This window comes from Xiphias gladius, chromosome 8 (assembly GCF_016859285.1).
Source record: "Xiphias gladius isolate SHS-SW01 ecotype Sanya breed wild chromosome 8, ASM1685928v1, whole genome shotgun sequence".
NCBI classification, from domain to species: domain Eukaryota; kingdom Metazoa; phylum Chordata; class Actinopteri; order Istiophoriformes; family Xiphiidae; genus Xiphias; species Xiphias gladius.
The window spans coordinates 24,561,713-24,583,500 of NC_053407.1; the positions used below are offsets into that span (position 1 = coordinate 24,561,713).

General features: G+C 41.7%; 1 protein-coding gene across 1 annotated transcript in view; it reads left to right on the forward strand.

The window, feature by feature from the left end:
• cspg4 (chondroitin sulfate proteoglycan 4) overlaps nucleotides 1-21,788 on the forward strand; it is a 67,650-nt gene extending 45,862 nt beyond the window's left edge. The window contains exons 6-11 of the mRNA XM_040133578.1: nucleotides 2,938-3,114; nucleotides 11,575-11,773; nucleotides 12,074-12,205; nucleotides 13,617-13,777; nucleotides 16,369-16,552; nucleotides 17,647-21,788. Coding sequence (XP_039989512.1) covers nucleotides 2,938-3,114; nucleotides 11,575-11,773; nucleotides 12,074-12,205; nucleotides 13,617-13,777; nucleotides 16,369-16,552; nucleotides 17,647-19,475 — 2,682 coding nt within the window. The 3' untranslated portion in view covers nucleotides 19,476-21,788. The remainder of the gene's footprint in view (nucleotides 1-2,937; nucleotides 3,115-11,574; nucleotides 11,774-12,073; nucleotides 12,206-13,616; nucleotides 13,778-16,368; nucleotides 16,553-17,646) is intronic.

A 21,788-nucleotide genomic window follows, 5' to 3' on the forward strand; every position in this document is an offset into this window, starting at 1 on the left:
TCTACTCAAAATTCTGACATTTGTGTTTTGCCCTGCCTTCTATCGGCACACACATGCCTTGTAAGTTAAAACATGAGACAAATTGTTGGTTGCATCAAATGGTTAGCAAATGTACATACCACATGTATTGACAAATCCACCAAAACACTGGATCCTATATCTAACATTTTAAGGATTAGCTAGATTTGATTAATACTTTTTCAAGGAAAACATACCCAGCACCCGATTTTCATTTGGTCAAAGATTCACATGTAATGTCTTTTTTCCACTCTGGGACCAAAGACTTCCCAGAAGACCTCAAAAAAAAAAAACGATTTTCCATATTTTATCCCTTCTTAGTAACATCTTCCTCTCATGACTAGATCACGGTGGTTGTTCAAGAGGTTTACCACAGCAAGGCGTCACCATGGAACTTTCCCCAGTTACTACTCAGTGCTGTTTTGGATTTGTTGTGTTGTACCAGATAGAGAGAAAGAGAGGGAGAATCTGGGAGCTGCTGCAGCACAGCTATCTGGTCTCCCTCCTTGTGGTTCAGAGGCCCCTGCTTTAGGAAAATATAAAAAATGCATGAGTAGTTACCAGTGGAAAAACCTCATGCATTCTGAATGGACCACATAATTTAGTGAAGCACACATGTCTGGACACATATCTTATAGCTCCTACATCTAGCCCTGGTCTGCCCCTACTCCCCTCTTCTTTGCTGAACCATTGTGGAAAAACTGACGATGCCTTTGGACTGCCTTAAGCCAAAATAAACTGGCCCAGTATATTCCTATAATAATGTGTCAGTGCACACAAACCTCCCGTACTTTGCTACTGCCAGATTCACTCATGCTGGCTCTCAAAGATCCCAATGTACAATTCAAATGGGTTTAGAACATACTGTAGCAGCGATTACGTTGGTATTGGGGAGGCAAAAATGAACACAGATATCATCGTCTGCCACTATGGAAATGTCACAGAGAAAAAAAGCTTGTTTACATACTGCTTCTTGGAGATTTTTTAATGCATGCACTGTGTGTACTCTTTTTGTATAGTCTTTTATTGTTATACTGGGAGAATGAAAAATAATCAGTTCTCCCAAATGAGTACCACATTGAAGAATAAATGCCCAAGCTTCAGTCGGCGCAGTATTTAAACTAGACCTTAATTGCTCTAAAAATAAAGTCGGACAGTTTTGTACCTTTCTTTACTGCAGTTTTCTCCGTAAGTTCAATGCTGTTTTAAGGTCCACTGGGCAAGTCCCCCGGCCGCTGGGAATGGACACTGGAGTTACTGGTGTGTGTAGTAATTTTGTGATAAAGTCATCATTTGGGGTGGTTCACTGAGGTTATGTGAGCGTACAGTAACGGGGGGCTGTGCAATGAGAGAGACTGAGAGTGACTCATGCAGAACTACATGAACCGCAAACACAAGAATGTAAAGTAACTCTATGTGCCACGTGGCCCAGATGTGTCACATATGCATTATGTAGGTCTGTTTCAGACAATGTATGGCATTTTGCTCACCACAGCGCTGACTCTGTTTTTACTCTGGCTTTGAACAATAAACTCATGTACACAGTCAGGAGCATATGTATGCTATGCTGAGTGGGATCGAACTTGAAAAAAATACAGGAAATCTGAAACACTCAGCTCGAATACACCTTTACTCTAATCAGGTTCAGTTCTCCATCAGGTCTCCATTAGTTCTTCCATCTATGGAAACCTATTTAAGTCCACACAAGCACCTTTATTTTTCACAAAGTACAAAATATTCTCGGAACAAAGTGAGCAAACTTCTGTGGTTCATATTTCTAATTTTCCAAAATACAGTAAGTACGCAGAACCTGAGATTTTACATCAGTCACAAATGAATGTAAAATAAAATATGAAGCTACCATCAAATATTGACACACACATCAGTCTTTCTCTGAGTAAATCTGAAGGCCACGAGTCCAACAACCACCCACTGTTTATTGTCCCAGAGAGCAGACTGATCGTCTCCATGACTTTCCCCAATCAGTAATGATGATGGGGCTTGTTATTCCGGAAGGATGCCAGTCATATGGGATCCATTTGGCACTTCCCGTGCTCTGAAGCAGGTCCTCTCATCCCAGCAGCTTACTTTTACACTTTTGTCCAGACAGCTGTCAACTGTCCCCATTGGAGAGAAGCACCCTGAATCTCTGTAAATTTGTGAAAAAAATATTAGAGGAAAAGGTTAGATAGACAGATTATGTGATCCGGATAGGACTGCAGGACCGAGAAACAAGAACACGGGATGCTGGGCTCTGAGATTTCTCTCCTGTAAGCAGAAAGTCAACAGAGTTGGTTGGTCCAGGCCACAGGTGCTGTTTTCTAGCTCGCTTGGAAACTGGATGACTGATTCCTTTGTGCATCTGGTTTCCCTCAAGGTTTTTGTCCCACAAGCGAAATTCTCTTTGTTCCTGTGCTTTCAAGACCTGATTATAGCCTTTGTCTCGAAAAAAAAAAAAAAAAACCCATAAAGGAGTAGTTTGACATTCTGGGAAATACAGTTCCCATAATGCAACCAACAGAATGCAGTGAGATACTCCCTGTCTGGTGGACACCCACATGCTTCAAACTCCTGTTTAGGACGCAGACTTTCTACTATAAAAAGTGCAGTCTCCAAAGTGGAGATAATATGGTTCCCTTATCAGGGGGAAAGACAGCTCTCTGAGAAAAGAAGCTCTGGAGGAAAACTAAGTCATGAATATTAGTTTCTCCCAATTGTCACAGGAGTTTGTCGAAGTTAACCAAGATATGGTGGCGTCCTTGTTTCTCAAAAGCAGAGTATTCTTTGGACATAGGTGTTAAGAGAATTTTAATTCCACCTTTTAGGCTCACTCAGCCTTTCCCTTACGTTACGATGTTTCCTACCAGTCCGGTCTGATGCAGAATTGAGTGACAACTGGAACCTTTTTGTCTCCTCCAGGTGAAACTTGGACACATCTACTACATGCATGACAGCACCGAGAGCACAGAGGACAGCTTCACTCTCTCTGCCTCAGCTTATGAGATTGAGCGCCGGAGCCTCCCCGTCACCATATCTGTGACTGTCATTCCTGCCAACGACGAGCCGCCAAAACTGACCCGTAACACGGGCCTGGAGGTAACATTTTGCTCTTTGATAGTTCATTGGCTGTTACTTTGAGCTTCCCTCCAACATACTCAACGGTTGGAAATGTTGCTGTAGGAAAAACTTTTATACCTATAGAATGTAAACTTTGAGTTGATCAGTACACTTCTGCTCTTGAGAATTCACGCTGACCACAGCCATTTTCTTTGAAGTGGGAAGAACAAACCCTTTCTGCAGTCTTTCAAAACACTGGAATGAGTAGTTTATGCTAAAATGGTGAAGCTGTGGAGAAAATAACTTCCTTCCCTTTCAGTATGAAGTTTTTGTTATTGTTACTATTGTCGACATTTTTGCACTGTGTCTTGCTGGAAAAGAGTCTGAGTTGTGCAAGTGTGATTGGGAGGCTGTAACCCCCCCTTCCAGAATAATGGCTATAATGGTTGATGAGATTCTGACATATTGAAAGGTCAGTTTATGTAAAGACTCTCTCTTAAGTGCTTTATGCTTTAGTCTTGATTTAGTTTGGTTTTCTGACAAAAAAAGGACATAAATTTCATAGTGTTTACATGTTAATTTAAGTCCAATGAGTTGTGAGGACACAGAAGACCCTCTGTGACCCAGTGGAATATTTTAGATTAGAGGTTCAAGGGTAAAATGGTGCAGTCATGGTATCAGTCTGGGCTGATCTGGAATTATAGTTTTAAGAATTAAGGAACTGAACTCCGAATGAACCCTGCAGAATTTAGTGATCTTTCTCGCATCCATATTGGGTAGTTTCATCCGCAGTTCATGCCCACTGTCATGAATCCTGTATGAACTGAGAATTAAATCCACTCCATGCTGCAAGTAGAATAAATGCAGAGATTTTTAACTAAGAAGCTGAAGGATACTGACCTCACATGCTGCATCAGTACAGCACTGGCCTCCACGGCATATTTGTTATTATAAAGAGCGGTAAAATGCAAGTGAATTAGCATGTTCGCAGCTGGACCGCCCCAAAATGTGGAAAGTGAATCATGTAGGTCACATGACAAGAAGAGGGCAGGGATTCACACCTATATGTGCTTCATGCAGTGTCAAGCAGAACCACAGTTGTGCAGTATCTATACGCATTTTAATGCAGTACCAAATTTGCTGATATGAGAGTTTGCCCTAGAACAGGCAAGTAGGAAAGATATTATTACAGTAGATATTCCTGTCACTGTATCTTAAAAAATATATGTATATTGAGGAGATATATGCAAAATTGTAGAAATGTCAAATATGTCTAAATGATGACATAGTTCAGTCTCTAACTGATTTTAGTTCATATTTTCCATCTTATCTTGGTCTTATCTATGCAATACAACTTTGTCTCACTCTTATTATATTATATATCACAATGGAATTCTATTAAAAGATTGTAATCAATAGGTGTGAATTACTGCCCAGCCCGGATGAAAACAGTCGTGTAAAGGAACTCATTTAATCATTTAAGCCTTTCACTGTTCACATTATGCGTTTGGATTCTGTGCCATCGGACCAATAAAGGTTCCAGGACGATAAACATCTCAAAACTATTGTTAACGTTAATTAGTACACAATGACAACTTTATAGAAATACTCAATTTATCAGTCCCAAAAAGTGGAAGTAGAAAGACAATAATAGACACATTATGTCAAGTCTGTCAAAAAGATATCAAGTATATTTAAAACATCCCAAATAGTAAGTTACATGAAAGGAAACATTAAATTATGTTCGGTAATTAAAAGTATTAAAAACTCATATGCATCATATTTTTCTATGAACATACACTAAAATACATGCATATAATTGTCAAGACTATGTAGCTATCATCAAGAAGCTATACCCAGAATGTGCCTACATTTACAGAATATGTGAAAGTAAGTGTTTTATTTCATATTTTTTAATTTCCACTAGCCCTGCACCTTCATGTGATACACTTATACAGTAGCTACGTTCCTTCTAGTGTTAGACTGTGGACCATTTCCTTCACTGTGGATAGATCACACTTATAGTTCTCTGTCACAAAATAATTTCATCACAGTAATTACTGCCTGTTGCAAAAAGAATGGTGTCCATTCAATAGTGTCTTCATTTAAGTGAATCTATAGGAGGTTCGCAGTGTGTGTGCAACACGCTGTCAAACTGATTCACGTCAGTCATGAAAGAAAAGTTTTGCAGGATCGGTGACGTAGATTCTACCGTAAGAGTAGGCAGGCAGTCGGAAAAAGCCAGCAGTAATCAGCTCACAGAACTGGAAACCAACTGTGTCATTCAGTCCTGCCTGCTCTGCCTGTGGCTCCACGTCTCCGTGGCAACCCGTATTTTTGGAAAACCAAGATGGTCGACGGGACCGCGTCTTTTCTGGCAGAGTGAGGATGGCATCCAACCCCTGTGCCTGCTCTGCTGGGGCTGCAGAATGTAACATAATAATATGTGGATGTGTAACCCACACAGAGCCAGGGCTGGCCCAGCAGCACTTGGATTGATTTAGAGCAGGAAGTGTGTGTGTGTGTGTGTGTGTGTGTGTGTGGAGTGACCTCTGCAGCAGATCATCAGAGATGATGACTAATATGACCATGATCAGGCTCTGTTCAAGCTCACCATTGAGCCCCTTTGGCCCACTGTACTGGACACAGCTGGTTTCTATTAGGGTTTACACTCTGTCCGTTTCAACTCAGCTTTGGTGTATTTCCGAAAAGTTGTCCCATTGGGCCAGTCGGACATTTAACAGTCTAGTTTCTCTATCTATCTATCTATCTATCTATCTATCTATCTATCTATATATGGTATTTCTATCAACCGTCTCTCTTTTGAGTCTGTCACATTTTTGTAGGATTATGTAACTATGCAAACACTTTTGCTTTGAATGCCGGCCTAATCTCCCTTGCTATTTGTGCATATGACCAGTGACTGATAGATGCAGTACAGTAAATTTGTTTTATCCCTCATCAAAAGACAAAGCAGGAGAGGATATGCGTGGTTAATCTGTGTCTCAGAGAGAAATACCATCGCTGCAGATGAGGAGCTGAAATCAAACTGGTAAACCACCACCGTCTTCTTTCCTTCTTGGCTACTACAGCTGCTATCATCTTTCTTGTTGCTGTTTTCCTGTAGTCTCTCCAGCTTTACCTCCCACTCCCCAACACAGAATTAGGAACACACGAGTGTACCCTGTATTTAAAGCAGCCAAGATTTCGGATTGCCCGAAAAGAAAGGGATACAGCTTCAGAAGTCTGGCGCCCCTCAGCGTCTCAAACATTTAAGAGACGGTGGTATCCTGTTGAGTCATCAGCAAACTAAGTCATTTGGCTACGGCAGCGGCTTCATTACTGCCTCCAAATGAAATATCAGTCATTGTGTCCGATCAAACTGAATTTGCAGCCCATCCTCTTTGGTGCCAAATGCATTGGTTGTTATATAAACCATCAATCTGCAAGGCCCATTTCAGATTACCTGCCCTAGACTGTCTGGTGCTTTGCTGGGGTGTAGAGTGGGAAGATGTGGCCATCTAGTGTCAAGGATTGTGGACTGCACTGTGAAGGAAAAAAAAAAAAAAAACCTCTCCTGCACAAGAACTGAGATGTGACCCAATTTAAATATTATTCAAGCACAGCACTTTACGGTGTAGATTCCGTTTTCTGTTGGGGAATTATTTTATAATTCTCCCAGTGATAGTCTGGTGTACATAGTTGCATGTCAGCATTTTATCAACAGACAATCGGGGCTTCATACGATGTGATCATCATCATCCTCATCATGGACATCCCGACCCCGTTTAATCACCTATGTGAAAAAGGACTCCAGAAAGCACCGTCTCACATCATCCGCTGAGTGAAATTGATCATCATCATCGTCGTCATGGAAAACAATGGCAACAAGCTGCAAAAACCAAAGCAGTCAAGGCATTTTGACATGTCACCCACAGGTGATAGAACCTCCTGTCTACATGTGGGAATTTAAAGCCTGTAATTAGCACTATTTCTGCATATTTGTTAACCTTCAGCTTGTATTTAAGATAGTCTTAATGATTCTGACTAATTCTGACATCTGACTCATTCTCTAATTCCCAAATCATTTGTACAAAGGTAATTCAAAATAAAAATTAAATTCAATTTTGTCAGTCACATATTCTAAGGCAGTAGATTTTAAAAATATGTCTCTATGGCTAAGGCCATTGTGCACTTATCAGCAGGACAGACCGTTCCTTTAAATCAAGGAAGGGGAGGAGATTCTCTTTAGAGTTCTCTAAAAACTGCTATTTTTATCTCCCATTACTTACCTGAATGGAGAGTTGGAGTTTGTCATATAGGTGCATTCTCAGAACTGGTTTGCACTCCAGGCTCCTCAGATTAGCGCTGACCTGGGAAATACAGCTTTTTGGAGTTTGCGCGCCGTTTATCTGAAACAAAATGCAACGTGAATCTTGTTTTTTCTGACCTCCAGTGGTTTAGCTTCCCTCCTCGCTGCGGCGATGCGCAGGTCTACTCCGGGATCACAGGAAATCACTCTCGGAAGTGGTTACAGGTGCTACGAAGCACGCCTCTGACCACGCCCGGCCACACCCATCAGAGATGCTCCGTGTGGTCAGAGGCGAAACAGACTTGAAACCTTTAACTGGAGACGACAGCACAAAAAAAAGTTTAAAAAGTTACTAGAAGCAAAGGAAACCATGGTTGGAAGCATTTGAAGCTTTTGACCTCAGGCTGCAGTTTTGTTGATGCAAACATTTCTCATATTCCCTGTTGCTTCTTACTGGGAACTTGCTCCCTCAATTCATGAAAATAAATCTTTGACAGCCTCAGCTCTGGTAGTAGTGGTGGAAGAATGATGGTTGGGTATTGTAGCACGAGTTTTTGCCTGCAACTATGCTCCTTAATACGAAGAAACTGTCCAGTTGGGTGGTGCCGTTATTAGCAGAGTCATCTCAGCATGCTGTACCGTGTCTAGAGCTGCCAGAAGGACTCTCAGCCTCTCATGTCTGCGTCTCTATAAGGGGGGGGACGAAACAGACGGGAGGGAATGCATTGAGCAGCTAGCTCGTCCGTGGTGCACAGGGGAGAGTCGGTGCTCCGCCTTAAGGCAAACAGATTCACTTCCACCCTCCCCAACAGAGTCCAGATTTGGCTCAAAATGTTTGGGTTCCGTCTCTGCTCGCCCACCAGGGGTCTGCCCCCGGACTATCAGGCTCAGCTTTCTGGAGCCTGATATGTAAACTACCCCGTGGAGGCAGAGCTTGTCTAAGGCCTGATATCACAGGTTCTACGCAGGCTTCAACAACACGGTGGATAAAATGCCACCCTGTTTGTTGATGTAGCCTGATATGGCGCAGTTGTCAGCTCTACCCAAAATATCCCTGCAACCGCCTACTATAGGGTGATGTGTGAGTCTTCCTCTGAAGGTGACACACCGCCCGCCGAGCTCATCCAGGCAGGTTACCCTCATCCTACAGTGAAGGCATCTGACACAGGAGAGGTTATTGTCCTCAGAGGTGTTTCTTTTGGACTGGACTTCCCCACTTGTCCAGGTTCTAAACGGTTTTCAGGCAAGATCGATGCCTATACAGACTAATTCGCAATCTGGTAAGCAGTCTTGGATTCGGTGCAGTTCTACCCGAATTGTATGGGATTGTAGCTAGGGTCCCCGTTGTCTGCAGATTCAGGAAGTAGGCCTCACGTTTCTCCGAGCTGATGATCCAGGGCTCAGCCTAAATTTAGCCACCTCGCTTACTTCCAAACATCAGAACCTCTGCTCCCCACACCCTGGCACCCAAGGGCTGGCTAGAAAGCATTTAAATGGCTGTATTCAGTTGCGAAAACCAGGCTAAATATATATTTGAATATAATATCTGTTTGAACAATCATGTAGCGGCTTTACTGACCCAGTGTAAAATGACGTCTTCTTCGAAAATCTTCACACTTATTTTAAATCACATATAACCACTTGCTAGCTGTTTTCTGATTGCTTTAATTGGTACGTACATTATATTGCATGTTGTTTATGTCTTACTCCTGTTTATTGCATGTAAACTCAGCACGCACCCAGATGAAAGTCCAGGTTTCTCAGTATTCATTCAAAGGTTAAAGACAAAATGTCACCTTATCACCTTAACGCAGGTACATAGAGACAGAACTGTCGGACAGTCGACTTTTTAATGGCCTCTGCTGTTGCTATACAATGCTGGTGAAATAAAATGCATAGCAACAGCACTTGTGCTGAGCAGTCCTGTTGACTCCACGTCAACTCAAACCCTCTTTTGTTTAACATGTCCCCGGTTTTTAAAAGTTATAATTTCAGAAGAAGGAAGACGCAATACGTCAGCAAAAAGAAGCACAAAGTGCATGATGTTGAATTGTGGCTTTGAACTGCTGTTGCTGTGTGTCATGATGATAGAGCTTTGGTGCAGTGTCAGATCGAGTGCGTTGCAAGGAGCAGCGACTCTCGGGGCAACTAAATTATACACTTTACAACACATTTGTTTTACTGTACCAGGACAGATGGGTCTGAAACACCAGAAATGATATAGAAGACTGAAAAGAGACAGCAATTTTTATTGGTATCCCAATAACCTCTAAGAAAGTTAAACTCGTGTGAAAAATGTAAAACAGGGAGAGATGGAGCATATGTTTTTTTAGATAGACTCGTGGCGTTCCTCCAGGGATGTTGGTTGGCCGGCCGGTACACAACTTTGGTCAACCATCCCATGACTTTTCCACTAGCGCCGCCACTGAGATTAGCATTTGTGGTTTTGAGTAGCCATCTCAACAAATATTTTGCTGGATTGCCATGAAGTTCGGTACACACATTAATGTCCCCCTCATTGTAACAGCTCAGATCAGTGGTTCTCGAGCTTTTGCATGTCAGCATTTTCGTTGTGAGCATGTAAGTACTTAGCCCAAAGCACCACTGTGCCAAAGTACAGCTCCACAGAGCTGCTAGAATGGTTGCAGGCTCTTAGTCTTGTTTCAAATAGCGTTTTATAATTTAATGACCGGCACTTGCAGCTTTGGCGTTATACTGTTTTCAACTAAATCGGGTTTCAACTTAAGTGTCTAGATCTATGTTTGGATTACATACAGTAGTAACTTAAATACTAAGTTAAATATTTAGGCTATTACAGTACATTAAAAAGAATAAATTCCCTAAAGCATTAAACCACTTTTGAAAACAACTGCCGTTAATGTACCGTGACTGTCTGGCTCACTTGTATTATTTGGTGGTTTATTTTCAAATTCCCATGGAAAAACTGGGCACATGTAGACAATGTGACATCAGGACTTTTATAGTGCAGCTATGATGATAGCAGAAATAGCAGCAACATTTTTCGCAAGACATGTATCAACAATAAACATCGGGATTTTTTTTTTTTTTTTAAAAACAGCTCATTTCTTGCACCAACACTGATCTGTAGAGAAATCGTCCATAGCGGAGGTAGGGATATGTCTTTTTTGTCAATGACCAGCGTCCTCAGTAGCTCACTCTTAGACAGAATGACTTTTAAGATCTGACTTGCTATTTCTCAACATGAAAACCTCTTACTATCACGCTTTGTTGATGTTATTTCCCTGTTCGCTCACACATGCAGCCCACAAATGAGTGCCACAAGGTTAAGAAAACTGGGCTCACTGAAGAAAAGTTCATTACAGCACTTCGGGAATGTCATCAGAAAGTGGGTTGTACACGGACGATATGTGCTTGTACGTGCCATATAGCATAACTTCATTTCTAAATATAACTGACTCTCGGTGAGTGACACCTGAGGCGTTAATGTCTGAGACAGAAGCCTCTTCTCTCCTCGTCCTCCTGCCTGAGGCTTTTCACTCTTCATCCCGAGCCTTGAGACAGAGGGAGCGAGAGACAGCGAGAGAGGTATCAGAGGGCGAATGGCTTTCGAGATCGATACGTACCTCTTACTGCAGGGCACCCTCAGCTCACTCTCCCAGCCGATTCCAGCTATTTAAGAATGTCTTTCTGGGGGGATCTGGCCCATTTCTTTCAATTAATGCTCCTTTCAGCCAGCCAACCATTAGAAGTCCATTAAAGTCCCTCCACCCGGGGTGAGTCATTCAGCCTGGACCGCTGTGCTCTATCTTCTGATAAGAGGAGCGTCTAGACTGCCACAGAGGAATAATTAACCTTTTAGATAGTTGCTTTGGCGGTGGCTGTTTGTAGGATGGGTTTGGCGTTGTGTTTTTTGTATTTGTTTATTTCTTTAGTTCCTCTTGACTATCTATCTACCTATCTATATATCTATCTATCTGGGAATTTACTTTGGTAATTTGAAGAAAATCAGCTATATAATTCTTATACAGCAGCATATTGTGTTTGTACACACCGCGCGTACTCTAATAATCTTCAGGTGAACTCCTGACCCCTGGTTTGAATTACCTTCCTCCAGACACTCAGACGGAGTAATCTGCTGTGTCTTTTCATCTCTGTTTCTCTCTCTCTCTCTCTCTCTCTCTCCAAATGTCTTTGATATTTCACAGGTCCTTGCGGGAGAGGAAGCCGACATCACCTCCAGCATGCTGAACACCGAGGACGCTGACACCCCTGCAGAGGAGCTGGTTTACCACGTCGAGGTGCCAACCAACGGGATGGTGGCGCTGAAAGAGGCGCCCGAGGAGAGCGTCCTGAATTTCACACAGGCTCACATAAACAGAGGAGAGGTCATCTTTATTCATGAGGGTGAGAGTAACGGAAGTCACTGGTGTTGATCAGCAACCCCATTAAATCCCGACAGACATGCTTTGGTCCTGTTGTGTGAAATAGTTTACTCCCACCTTGTGGAAAATAAAAGTTTATTTCTCATCAAGGCCACAAACGTATAGCAAGTTTTAAATGACATTCTACCTCTACAATTATAGTAGGTGTAAATTAAAGTATAAGATGAAAGAAAGACAAACAAAAGGCAAGAAACGGGGAATCAACGGCTTAACCAACTGAATAAAACAGTAGTAAAACATCCCGACTCATCTGCTCCTCTAGGTGACGAGTCCGGTGGTTTCAGTTTCACCGTGACAGACGGAGAACACACATCTCCTCTCTACCAATTTGTCATCACAGCCAGGCCGCTCACCATCACCATGGTAACACAGGAGGAGCTCATGGTATTTCCAGGTAAGATGCCAAAATCCCCCGGCGTTCAGGCTGTGAAGACGGCAGTGATGGAATGATAACCGCAGTGATGGGTGTGTGGCGACTTGTTCGGCCTAGTCAGTGCACCGGCGTAATAACGGGTCTTTGTTCAACCATTGTAGTTTTTCTCTTTGTCAAAACAGTCACGGACAGTTTGTCCAAACCTCACTCAAGTTATTACTTTTGTAACAAAAAGAGTTCTTGTATTGAACAACCCTTCTTAGGATTCGTTTTCAGTCCACGTATGGTCCCCACATCTCTCCAGAGCCTCTTCAGAGTCTTCCCCTTCATTGCAAATGTTAATTTTTTCCAAAGACACCGACCTTGAAAGTCCTTTTGACCGCTGGCTAGGAAATGCTTTCGGTGGATTCTTCCAAAACACAACAACTGTATATGTGGAGTGCAGATAATAAAGATAACGCCGCATTTTTCTTCTCACTTCTTAAGTTACATTCACAAGGAAATATACCAAGAAAACATATTGAGGACACAAAGGAGGATCAACAATCAACAATGCAAGAAACACAAAATAAACCTCTCTCACAACTATCTTAGATAACAAGACATGTGATTGCAAGAAAATGCCGCGCTGAATTCGCCTTCGTTCCCCAAGTTTCTTTTTGTTGCTTGAAAGTCGTTATTATCCTTATCTGAAACATGCTAAACTTCAGTTTAACAGGAGAACATGAGTAGAGAAAAGCCATAAAGTCGTCAAAATGACTAATTGATGTCAGTTACACAGTATCGATGCCGACATCAGCCACTACGTGCTACTGGTCACACCAGACCAAGTGCGCTTGGCGTGGCAGTGGATTGAATTCAACAAGGGTGCATGTTATTGCTTATGAATTCAGTTTTTCATTCACGAGAGTAAAATTGAGGCTTTTTTTAAATCACCCAGTCCCAATTACACTAATGTCATGGGGCCTGTCAAAGCCTGATGTCTAATGCTGCCATGCACCACACAGAAGTGTTCAGACTCTCGGCACAGTGGTTTCATTTCAAGTTTGAAATACTTTGGAAACAAAATAGCAGGTTATATGTCGTGGTTCAAAAAGAACATCACAATTGGTCCACATGAAAGTTTTTTTTTCTAATGTTAAGTGTCAGCACAGCCGATAACCTCAGTTCTTTTAATAATAAACGTTACTTTTATGCCTGACACAGGGGATGAGTTGACACATTTTTCAGAGCTCAAAATTTTGGAGTGAAATTCTCCACATCAGAAGAGTCGTCTGCGCGGTAATGTGCATGAGTTAGTGTAACCGCAAAAGCTAGAGGCATTTCCAGACAATGCGTAATTTGACAAGCTCAACTGCGCTGCCAAGAGGCCATTTTCCAGGGAGTCGTCTCAGCACTCAAGAGGACCGTGTGTGTCTGTGTGTTTTCACAGGAACAAGGCAGCCCATCACCAGTGCCAATCTGGGGGCTGTAACCAATGAAGATGGAAATGAGATAAGCTACTCACTCATCCGCCCGCCTCGTTTGGGAAGACTCATCCTGGCCAATGACAGGAACCAGTACGAGGAAATTACCCGCTTCTCACAAACACAGGTAATTACTTTTTCCGTATGTGTGATGCTAGATGTGTGTGTTTCTGGGATGTATTTCTTCTGGGACTTATTAATTTCCTTTTCTCCCTTCTAAGAACTAATTAACTTTTAATAATAAAGATAATAATGATGATAATGACTTATTAGTCACAGTAAAAAGTAAATATTAAAACAAGAAAATACAATAAAAAGAAAAATATAAAAGGCTTGTGGATAAGAAGTTGCCACACAAAAAAAAAGGAAACACACCTTTTAACGGGATTCTTCTTTAATAAGCAGTTAAGGGGGTACTGCGAGTTCAACTATCATTCATTTTTCTTTTTTTCAAGCAGAGGTTTGGTTTAACATTTCTATTAATAGCTCGCTTGTAGTCATAGCCGTGAAAGGAACTCTAGTCGTCTGCTACATACACCATCAGACAGACATGTAAGAAGACGTAATGCCGCTTTAAATGCATTAAAAAGCGCGGCTAATCCTGCTTTGGACACAAACTGGTGCTGCAGAACCAACCACTCTTCCAAAAGAGGAAATTAAGAAATGAGAGTGGTTCAAGTCGCAGCTCGTGACATGTCTGAATACTTCTGGTTCAGACTGTGCTGTTAGTTCATATATTTTCTTCAGCATTAACTGTTATTTCTACCAGAGAAGTCAGTGCAAGTCAGCTCACTTAGAGAAGACTAACGCAGCCGGAGAGTCGGCAACTGTAAAGAAGGTATTCTAGGTATGCAGATTTGTTGTAACTTTAAAGTAGATTGAGCTGGTAGTGGTTCCTTAGAATCACATGGGGACATTTTTATAAACCGGTCAAAAATACTTTAGCTATCTTGATAGACAGCGGTCAGTTGAATATTCCAATATTAATAATTAACAAACTATCTGTGAAACGTTATATGAAGCATTTGCTGCATCTATCCACACAGTGTAACTCTGACCCAAAGTTTACACTAACCCTACTTTTATCACTTACCATTACTTACCCCGGCTCACTGCAGTCTGTTCAATGCGTGGGTCTCGTGTTCCAGTGATCTTTCAAACTCACCACGTGAGACATGAACATGTTCCGCCTCTATACCAGCAGGGGGCCTCATTGAATATGTCACTGTCCTGTTCAGGAGCACCACTGGCATGAGCAACAGGTTCTTAGTTTACAGGCTGACAGCCTTTAATTGTAGGTCAGGGCTGGGTGACTGCAGTCTTTCGTTAACCTTTGTTATTGTCAAGTAAATCTACCTCTCCATCAAAGCTAGCGTATGTAATGGACGGGGTTGGAGAAGTTTTAGACACAGTATACGCTTGGGCCACAGGCAAAGAATAATACCACATTACGACAGTTTTCATTTTAGCCGTACAGCTGGAAAAGCAAGAAAGAAAGGTTCAGTCACTCCGAGTCCCGGGTGTAGTAAAATGTCATTGGCTTTTAATGGCTAACACCTACATGTTTTGGCAAAAACCCTTCATCAGGATGCGGCTCTTGATTCCAAAGAGTTTCTTTTTTAAATAAGTGTGATATATATTTTTTTTTAACTTTTCAATCTTATAATCTGTAAAGCAAAGGAGCACTATTATTTTTCTGTTCACTCAAACAAGAAAATTGCCAGATTACACTCGAAAAAAATCTGTGTACCAAAATATTAGCGATGGTATATTTAGGATTTAATGTATTTGGTTTGGGATTATAAGGGTGCACAACCTGACCGTGTACAGTACTGTGCATGCGCCATAGGACTGGTTGGCAATGTGCTCTCTATCTCATCTCCATCCAGTTGAAGACTGTCTGTTCATTTCCATTCCTGACATCTGACCGTGCTTGGATGAGCATGAGAACAAATTCCTTCCCTGCAAACTGCTCTGTTTAGAGTGTGACAGAAAATCTGTTGAGCTGAAAACAAGATTTGATGAGAGGAGTTATTCAGCAATGCGTGTTTGCGTGTGCATGCATGACTATACTAGTGCACGTTTGTGTGCGCATCCCTGTGCGTGTGTGTGTGTGTGTGTGTGTGTGTGTGTGTGTGTGTGTGTGTGTGTGTGTGTGTGTGTGTGTGTGTGTGTGTGTGTGTGTGAAAGAGAGACAGAGCGAGAGAGAAGAGTTGATTTTAGGACACAGTGACCTCAGAGGACGAACACAGGGTGTCACATTCCAGTTCTCCAACCCGTTTCCCAGTTCAGCTGAGCCAAACCACTGCTGCAGCCATTTGAGATCCCTTTTTATTGCGGGGTTTACAAACGTCAGAGGGAAAGAGGGCCATAAAATATTTTTGCAAACTAAAATGTCCTCATCTTTAAAACTAGTCAAGTCAAAATAAAGGACTGCAGACAGAATGTCACTACAAAATTTGAGCTTATATTCACATAAGATTTTCAGGGTCCTCCCCAGTTCTGCAAAAATTCATTTGGAATGGAAGCAAATCTTATAGTTGCTGGTACATTATGTTTCTTTAACAAAGTACTCATATAGAGTATCCTATTAGCTATATCAACATCAATATTCTTTTAAAATTTTTGGCCAAAAGACACTCATGGGGTCTTAGTGAGTATTGAATTTTATAAGAAACAGCTCATCATCTTCTGATTTTTGTTTCCCCTGACACACAGCTGGAGTCAGGGTCAGTTTTTTATGAGCACCAAATACCCGAGGAGCCTTTCTGGGTGGTGAGGGACTCCATCGAGCTCACCCTGTCATCCCAACCCGCTCCAGATGTCCGTCACATCCTGCCCATCACCATCTCTTACTATGCTGCTCACAGCAACATCTCCTCGCAGCTGTGGAAGAACAAAGGTAAATGAAAAAATGAGAGAGGAACACGATATTTTCAGTTGTTTTTTTAATTTAAAAGACCACTCTAAAAAATTAGCATCTAAATAAATGACCGCTCCATCATTCCTTTATCAGAAAATCATGATTACTGTATACTAATTTCTACAGATGTTGAGATCCACAGATGAGTGTCTAATCCTACAAGAGGGCTCCGCTTAAAATAATAGTGGTAAAGTCATGATGTGTAAATATTGTTTTCACCAGCTGTGGTTTATTTGAATAGACCTGTCAGATATTTATTTATTTAACCTTTATTCATACGGGCTGAGCATAAAGTCTCTTTTTCTTTCAACTTCCTTTAAATTTCAGCAGTTAAATAGAATGACAGAAACAAAATGAATACATTAATTAATAAAAAAGAAATCAAACAATAGTGGTTATAGATTGCAATGAGATACTCCAACCTTAATCTATCTTTTGAGTAAGAAACACTCCTGAAGGCTTCAAGGGTTTTTGTAAAAAGTTAGTTGTTGGCTCTTTCATGCATAGTGGAGGCTATTGTCAGCTTATTTTGAGTGTTTCCTACTCAAAAGATACAGTACAGGCTGATGCAAAAATGGCAGCTTATTTGGAACAATTACCTCACTTCACCCTGCAGTCACAATTGAATCTGATTTTAAAATAAATTTGCAAATCATTCCGTTGTGAAAAAATAAAAAAATAACTGAATTTAAATTAAAAACTGTCCCTTCTGGTCAAAATCACATTGATTTCCATTTCTGATTGATCTGCCATTATGCTGGGAAATTGCCTCAGCTGTTCTTCAGTATTCATTTTAATTTTTCACAGAGAGAAACTTTCTTATTATCTACTGTAATTCTTCATTGCCTGAACATTCCAAAGTCATAAAGGGATTTCTCACCCCTGCTTCTCATGCTGCCAAAAAAACAAGCGCCCTGCTCCATCTGTCTCTCCTAATGTGCCAACAGCATAATTGTACTGTGCTGCATAATTAAATTGTGACGGGAGACTGCCAAAGCTGGATAAGAAGTATCTCTGAGAACTGAATTCGATGAAATTTAAAATTTCTGTTTGTTTTTATTGTTTCCACTCAGGTCTGGAAATTGTGCAAGGCCAGAGGAAAACCATTGACGATTCAATTCTCGATGCCTCCAACCTTCTGGCTATCCTACGTGAGGCTAAACAAGGTGATATGGATGTGGTTTTTGAGATGAAGCGTTTCCCTGACCACGGTCGTATAACCCTGGGCGGTCAGGACCTGCCCCGTAATACCCCAACCTTCATGCAGGAAGATGTAAATCAAGGAAAGCTGGAGTATCTCCATGATGACTCCGGGGCCTCTTTTGACAGCTTCTCTTTCAGGGCCCGTCTAAAGCCTGAGGGTCTTGATGTGGCCTCACCTGCCAAGTCTCTGGTCCTGGAGGAGATCTTTAATATCTCAATCAAACGACGAGGGTCTGACCCCCCTGAACTAGTTACTACAGACATGCTCTTGGAGGTTCTTCAAGGCTCCATGACCATCTTGACCCAGAAGCATCTCAACACTCAAGATGAGGACAGTCCTCCAGATGAGGTGCACTTCAAGGTGACCAAAGCCCCTAGCAATGGTCGACTGGTTCACTCCCTCACAATGGACCCCATCTCTGAGTTCACACAAGAGATGGTCAATCGTGGGCAGGTGGGCTTCTACAGTGACAACAGCCTTGCAGATGGCTTTGTGGAATTTATTGTGTCAGATGGAGAACACCAAACAGAGCCACACACGCTCCACATTGGTGTCCTAGCTCGCACCTTGTTTCTTGACAAAGCTCCTGAGATCAAGGTGAAACAAGGTGATGATGAGACCCTGGTGACCGAAGAGATGTTGAGGGCAACTACCGGAGGCCCTGTTGAGGAGGACATCCTTTACAAGATCACTAGCGTTCCTAAGTATGCAGCTGTAATGGTAGACCGGCAGCCCACATCCGCCTTCACCCAGAAACAGATCAAAGAAGGCCGTGTCAGTGTCCGGTTTGTGAAGTCCACTTCCCCTCGAGATAGTGTTGCATTTGTGGCCCGCAGTCGGGCTGCTAATGTCTCCTCTGTCCTCAACATCACAGTCCAGCCTCTGGCCAACATCGCTCAGGATCCTCTCTTACCCCAAGGTACTCTTGTCCAACTGGACAGGAAGCTTCTGGATGCAACACCGCTGGCAAACAAGACTAGAACGTCCCCCACGTTCACTGTCATCCAACAGCCACGGGGGGCTCGTTTTGTGAGGTCTGGAGGTCCTGGTGCAGGTCAGCCAGTGAGCACATTCAGCCACAGGGAATTGGAGGAGGGCCGTGTAGCCATGGAAATCCTAAATCACTCTTCTGGATCACAAGGTGGTGTGAATAAGGATGAGGCCCACTTCCTGCTCAAAGCCCATGGGGTGCCTCCTGCTGAATGTGTGCTTTCCTTCCAGACAGGCCCCTACAATGCCTCTGGGGTCTACCCGGTCACTCTCTTGAGGATGCCCTCAGAAGACCCAGTTACCACTCCAACTGGCCCCCGCAAGAGGAACAACATGGACTGGCCCCATGGAGATGCCCCCACTACAGCATCTTCTGACTCTAGCTCCCACGAGACACCACATGTTTCGCGACGCAGCAACTTCTGGTCTATTCTCATCCCCATCCTGGTGATCCTTCTCCTTTTGCTGCTGGCAGCCATCTTGGCCTACTACCTGATCCGTAAAAACAAGACAGGCAAGCATGACGTCCAGACGGCAGCGTCTAAGCCCAAAAACGGAGAGGTGGCCGGCACGGAAACCTTTCGCAAAACTGACCCAGCCAATAACATCCCTATGTCCAACATGGACTCCAAAGATGCAGACCCGGAGTTGTTGCAGCACTGTAGGACAACGAACCCGGCCTTGAAAAAGAACCAGTACTGGGTCTGAGACACTCTGAGATACAGTAGGACACAGAGAGAGGTGGATCCTCAAGTGTTTGGAAGCCTCCTCCAATCATTCCTCTCAGTATTAAAGACCTCTTGCCACAGTAGTTTAAATGAAATTTATTTTTTGATGCTATTGGTTATACACTTATCTTTACACAACTGTGGATAAATTCTCAGGCAATGAAACACTGAATACATATTGGCAAAGAAAGAGGCAGTTTCTTATCCTAGGAGGTTCATGTCATGTCTATTTATTTTAGTTTTGTCATTCCTCTTTGTCAAAGGTCAAAGATAAAGACATAAACATGCCATATGTTTGCAAAAAGTATTTTGGGTGTTCTCTGTCATTGTATTCCATATGATTTAATAGGCCAATATTATTCATTTAAGTGGATAGGTAATTTAAAGTCTTGGTTATAGTTTGATTTTAGTTTTTGGTTCATCAGAAAAATGGTTAAGTGTGTACATAGATGATGAGGTAAATAGATTGCTGTATTACTCAAGAAGATGACAAACTGCCTCTTAGTGTTTACTCTATATTTTTTAATGTTTTAAAGGTACCGTTGTATGTTGTTTCTCAGGGCTAAATTCAGTTTAAAGAAATAGTTTGATATATTGGGAAACAAAATTATTCACTTTCTTGCAGTAAGTTAATATGTGTCTCTTATATGTGTCTGTTAAATATGAAGCTACAGCAAGGAGTGGTATCAAGAGAGTGAATAAGCTTATTTCCCAAAATGTCAATCTATTACTTTAATGTCATCACACAATAACATTTCAGTAGTTTGATTTTTGCTTGGAAAGCAGATGGTTTAATACTGCAACAAGTTTAAAATCGAAAAATTTGTTGCAACACCTTGCACAGGTTTGATTGAATTTAGCTCCGACTCATATGTTATTATTTCAGCATGCTTCCAAAGTGCTTGTAAGTATTCACTGGACTGGCACAGCACTGAAAGAAAAACTACATGGTACACAGTTTGTAGACCACAGGCAGTACGTCATTTTGTTAGTATGGGTCTTTAACACATCCATATTGGCTGACAGGCATGGGTGAGGTCATCTTAAACTGGGATTTTTCTAGTTTCCACATCTGCAATTAAGAATTCACATAAACTGGTTGGTGCCGGGTAGGGGATAATGAATGAAATGCTCCGCTGGGTAGGTGAAGTTGATTTAAAATGAAGACATTGACAGAGTTTAAGTCTTCAAAGCTATTTCTGATTTTAAGCATTCCGTATGTAAGCTGAATATACAGACTGTCATATACTGAAATCTTGAGATTTTTTTAAAACTCTTTAGACTCGTTTTGTATATTGAGCATTACTGTAAAGGAGACTCTCTTAAGACGTCTTTTTTGTCCCTCTGACCTGTCATGGTTAAGTTATCTGATTGTTGAATATTGAATGGCACACTTCAGCTGAAGTAGAAAGTGTACAACGAGAAATTCAGAAGACTTTTTGGATCCACTAAAGAAAAGAAAGACTCAAACAACAAAATTTTCTTATATTTTTTTAAAGTGTTTTACTATTTGCTGTATATTTCTTTTCTCATACTGTATACCGATGACACCTTATTCTTCGTTAGTCATATACTGAATATACAATTATTTCTTTGCAGTATTCATCGTCTATTGATTTTCTATTTTTGTAGTGTTTTGAGAGCAGGAAATGTAGGTAGAGATATTACAGACAGGGCAGAGCTCAGAAAGTGAGCATGTAAATTACATTGACATAATCTCTCAGAGATAGCTGAAATAAAACGATAGGTCCCTCATTCACTCATCACATCCACATCTTACCAGTTTTATGTGTAAATATTCTCTTTTTGAGTAAGAACTTTGGGCATCAAAGGTATATGCGCATCTAACTACATGTAATTAGATTGATCAACTACAAAGTATGCGTGAGTTTTTGTGTGTCTGTGTGTGTGTTTGTGCAAGTGTCCATCTCACTCCTCTATTTTCTGCTTTCTGAAGTTTGAGGTCATTGCAGAGTTTCATCGCCACCCCACATTTTTCATTATTTATTATTTCTGTCACTCCCCACACATCAATTCATACTCAACTCATGTGCTCTGTCGGAGATTAAACTGTTATCTTTAAACTGCAGGTGCCTTTGAAAAAAAAATGTACCGTAATACAAAGCAATGTTTAGATTCTGAAAATAGAACATAAATGTCTATTGAAGCTGCAGTACGCTTCTGAGCTTTTTCTCAGCACTAATGACAATAAAATGTTCATGCAACCAAACCTGCGTTCATCATTTTCTCTGTAACTTTTGCTGAAATTATACATCTCCAGGCTGCACGTAGG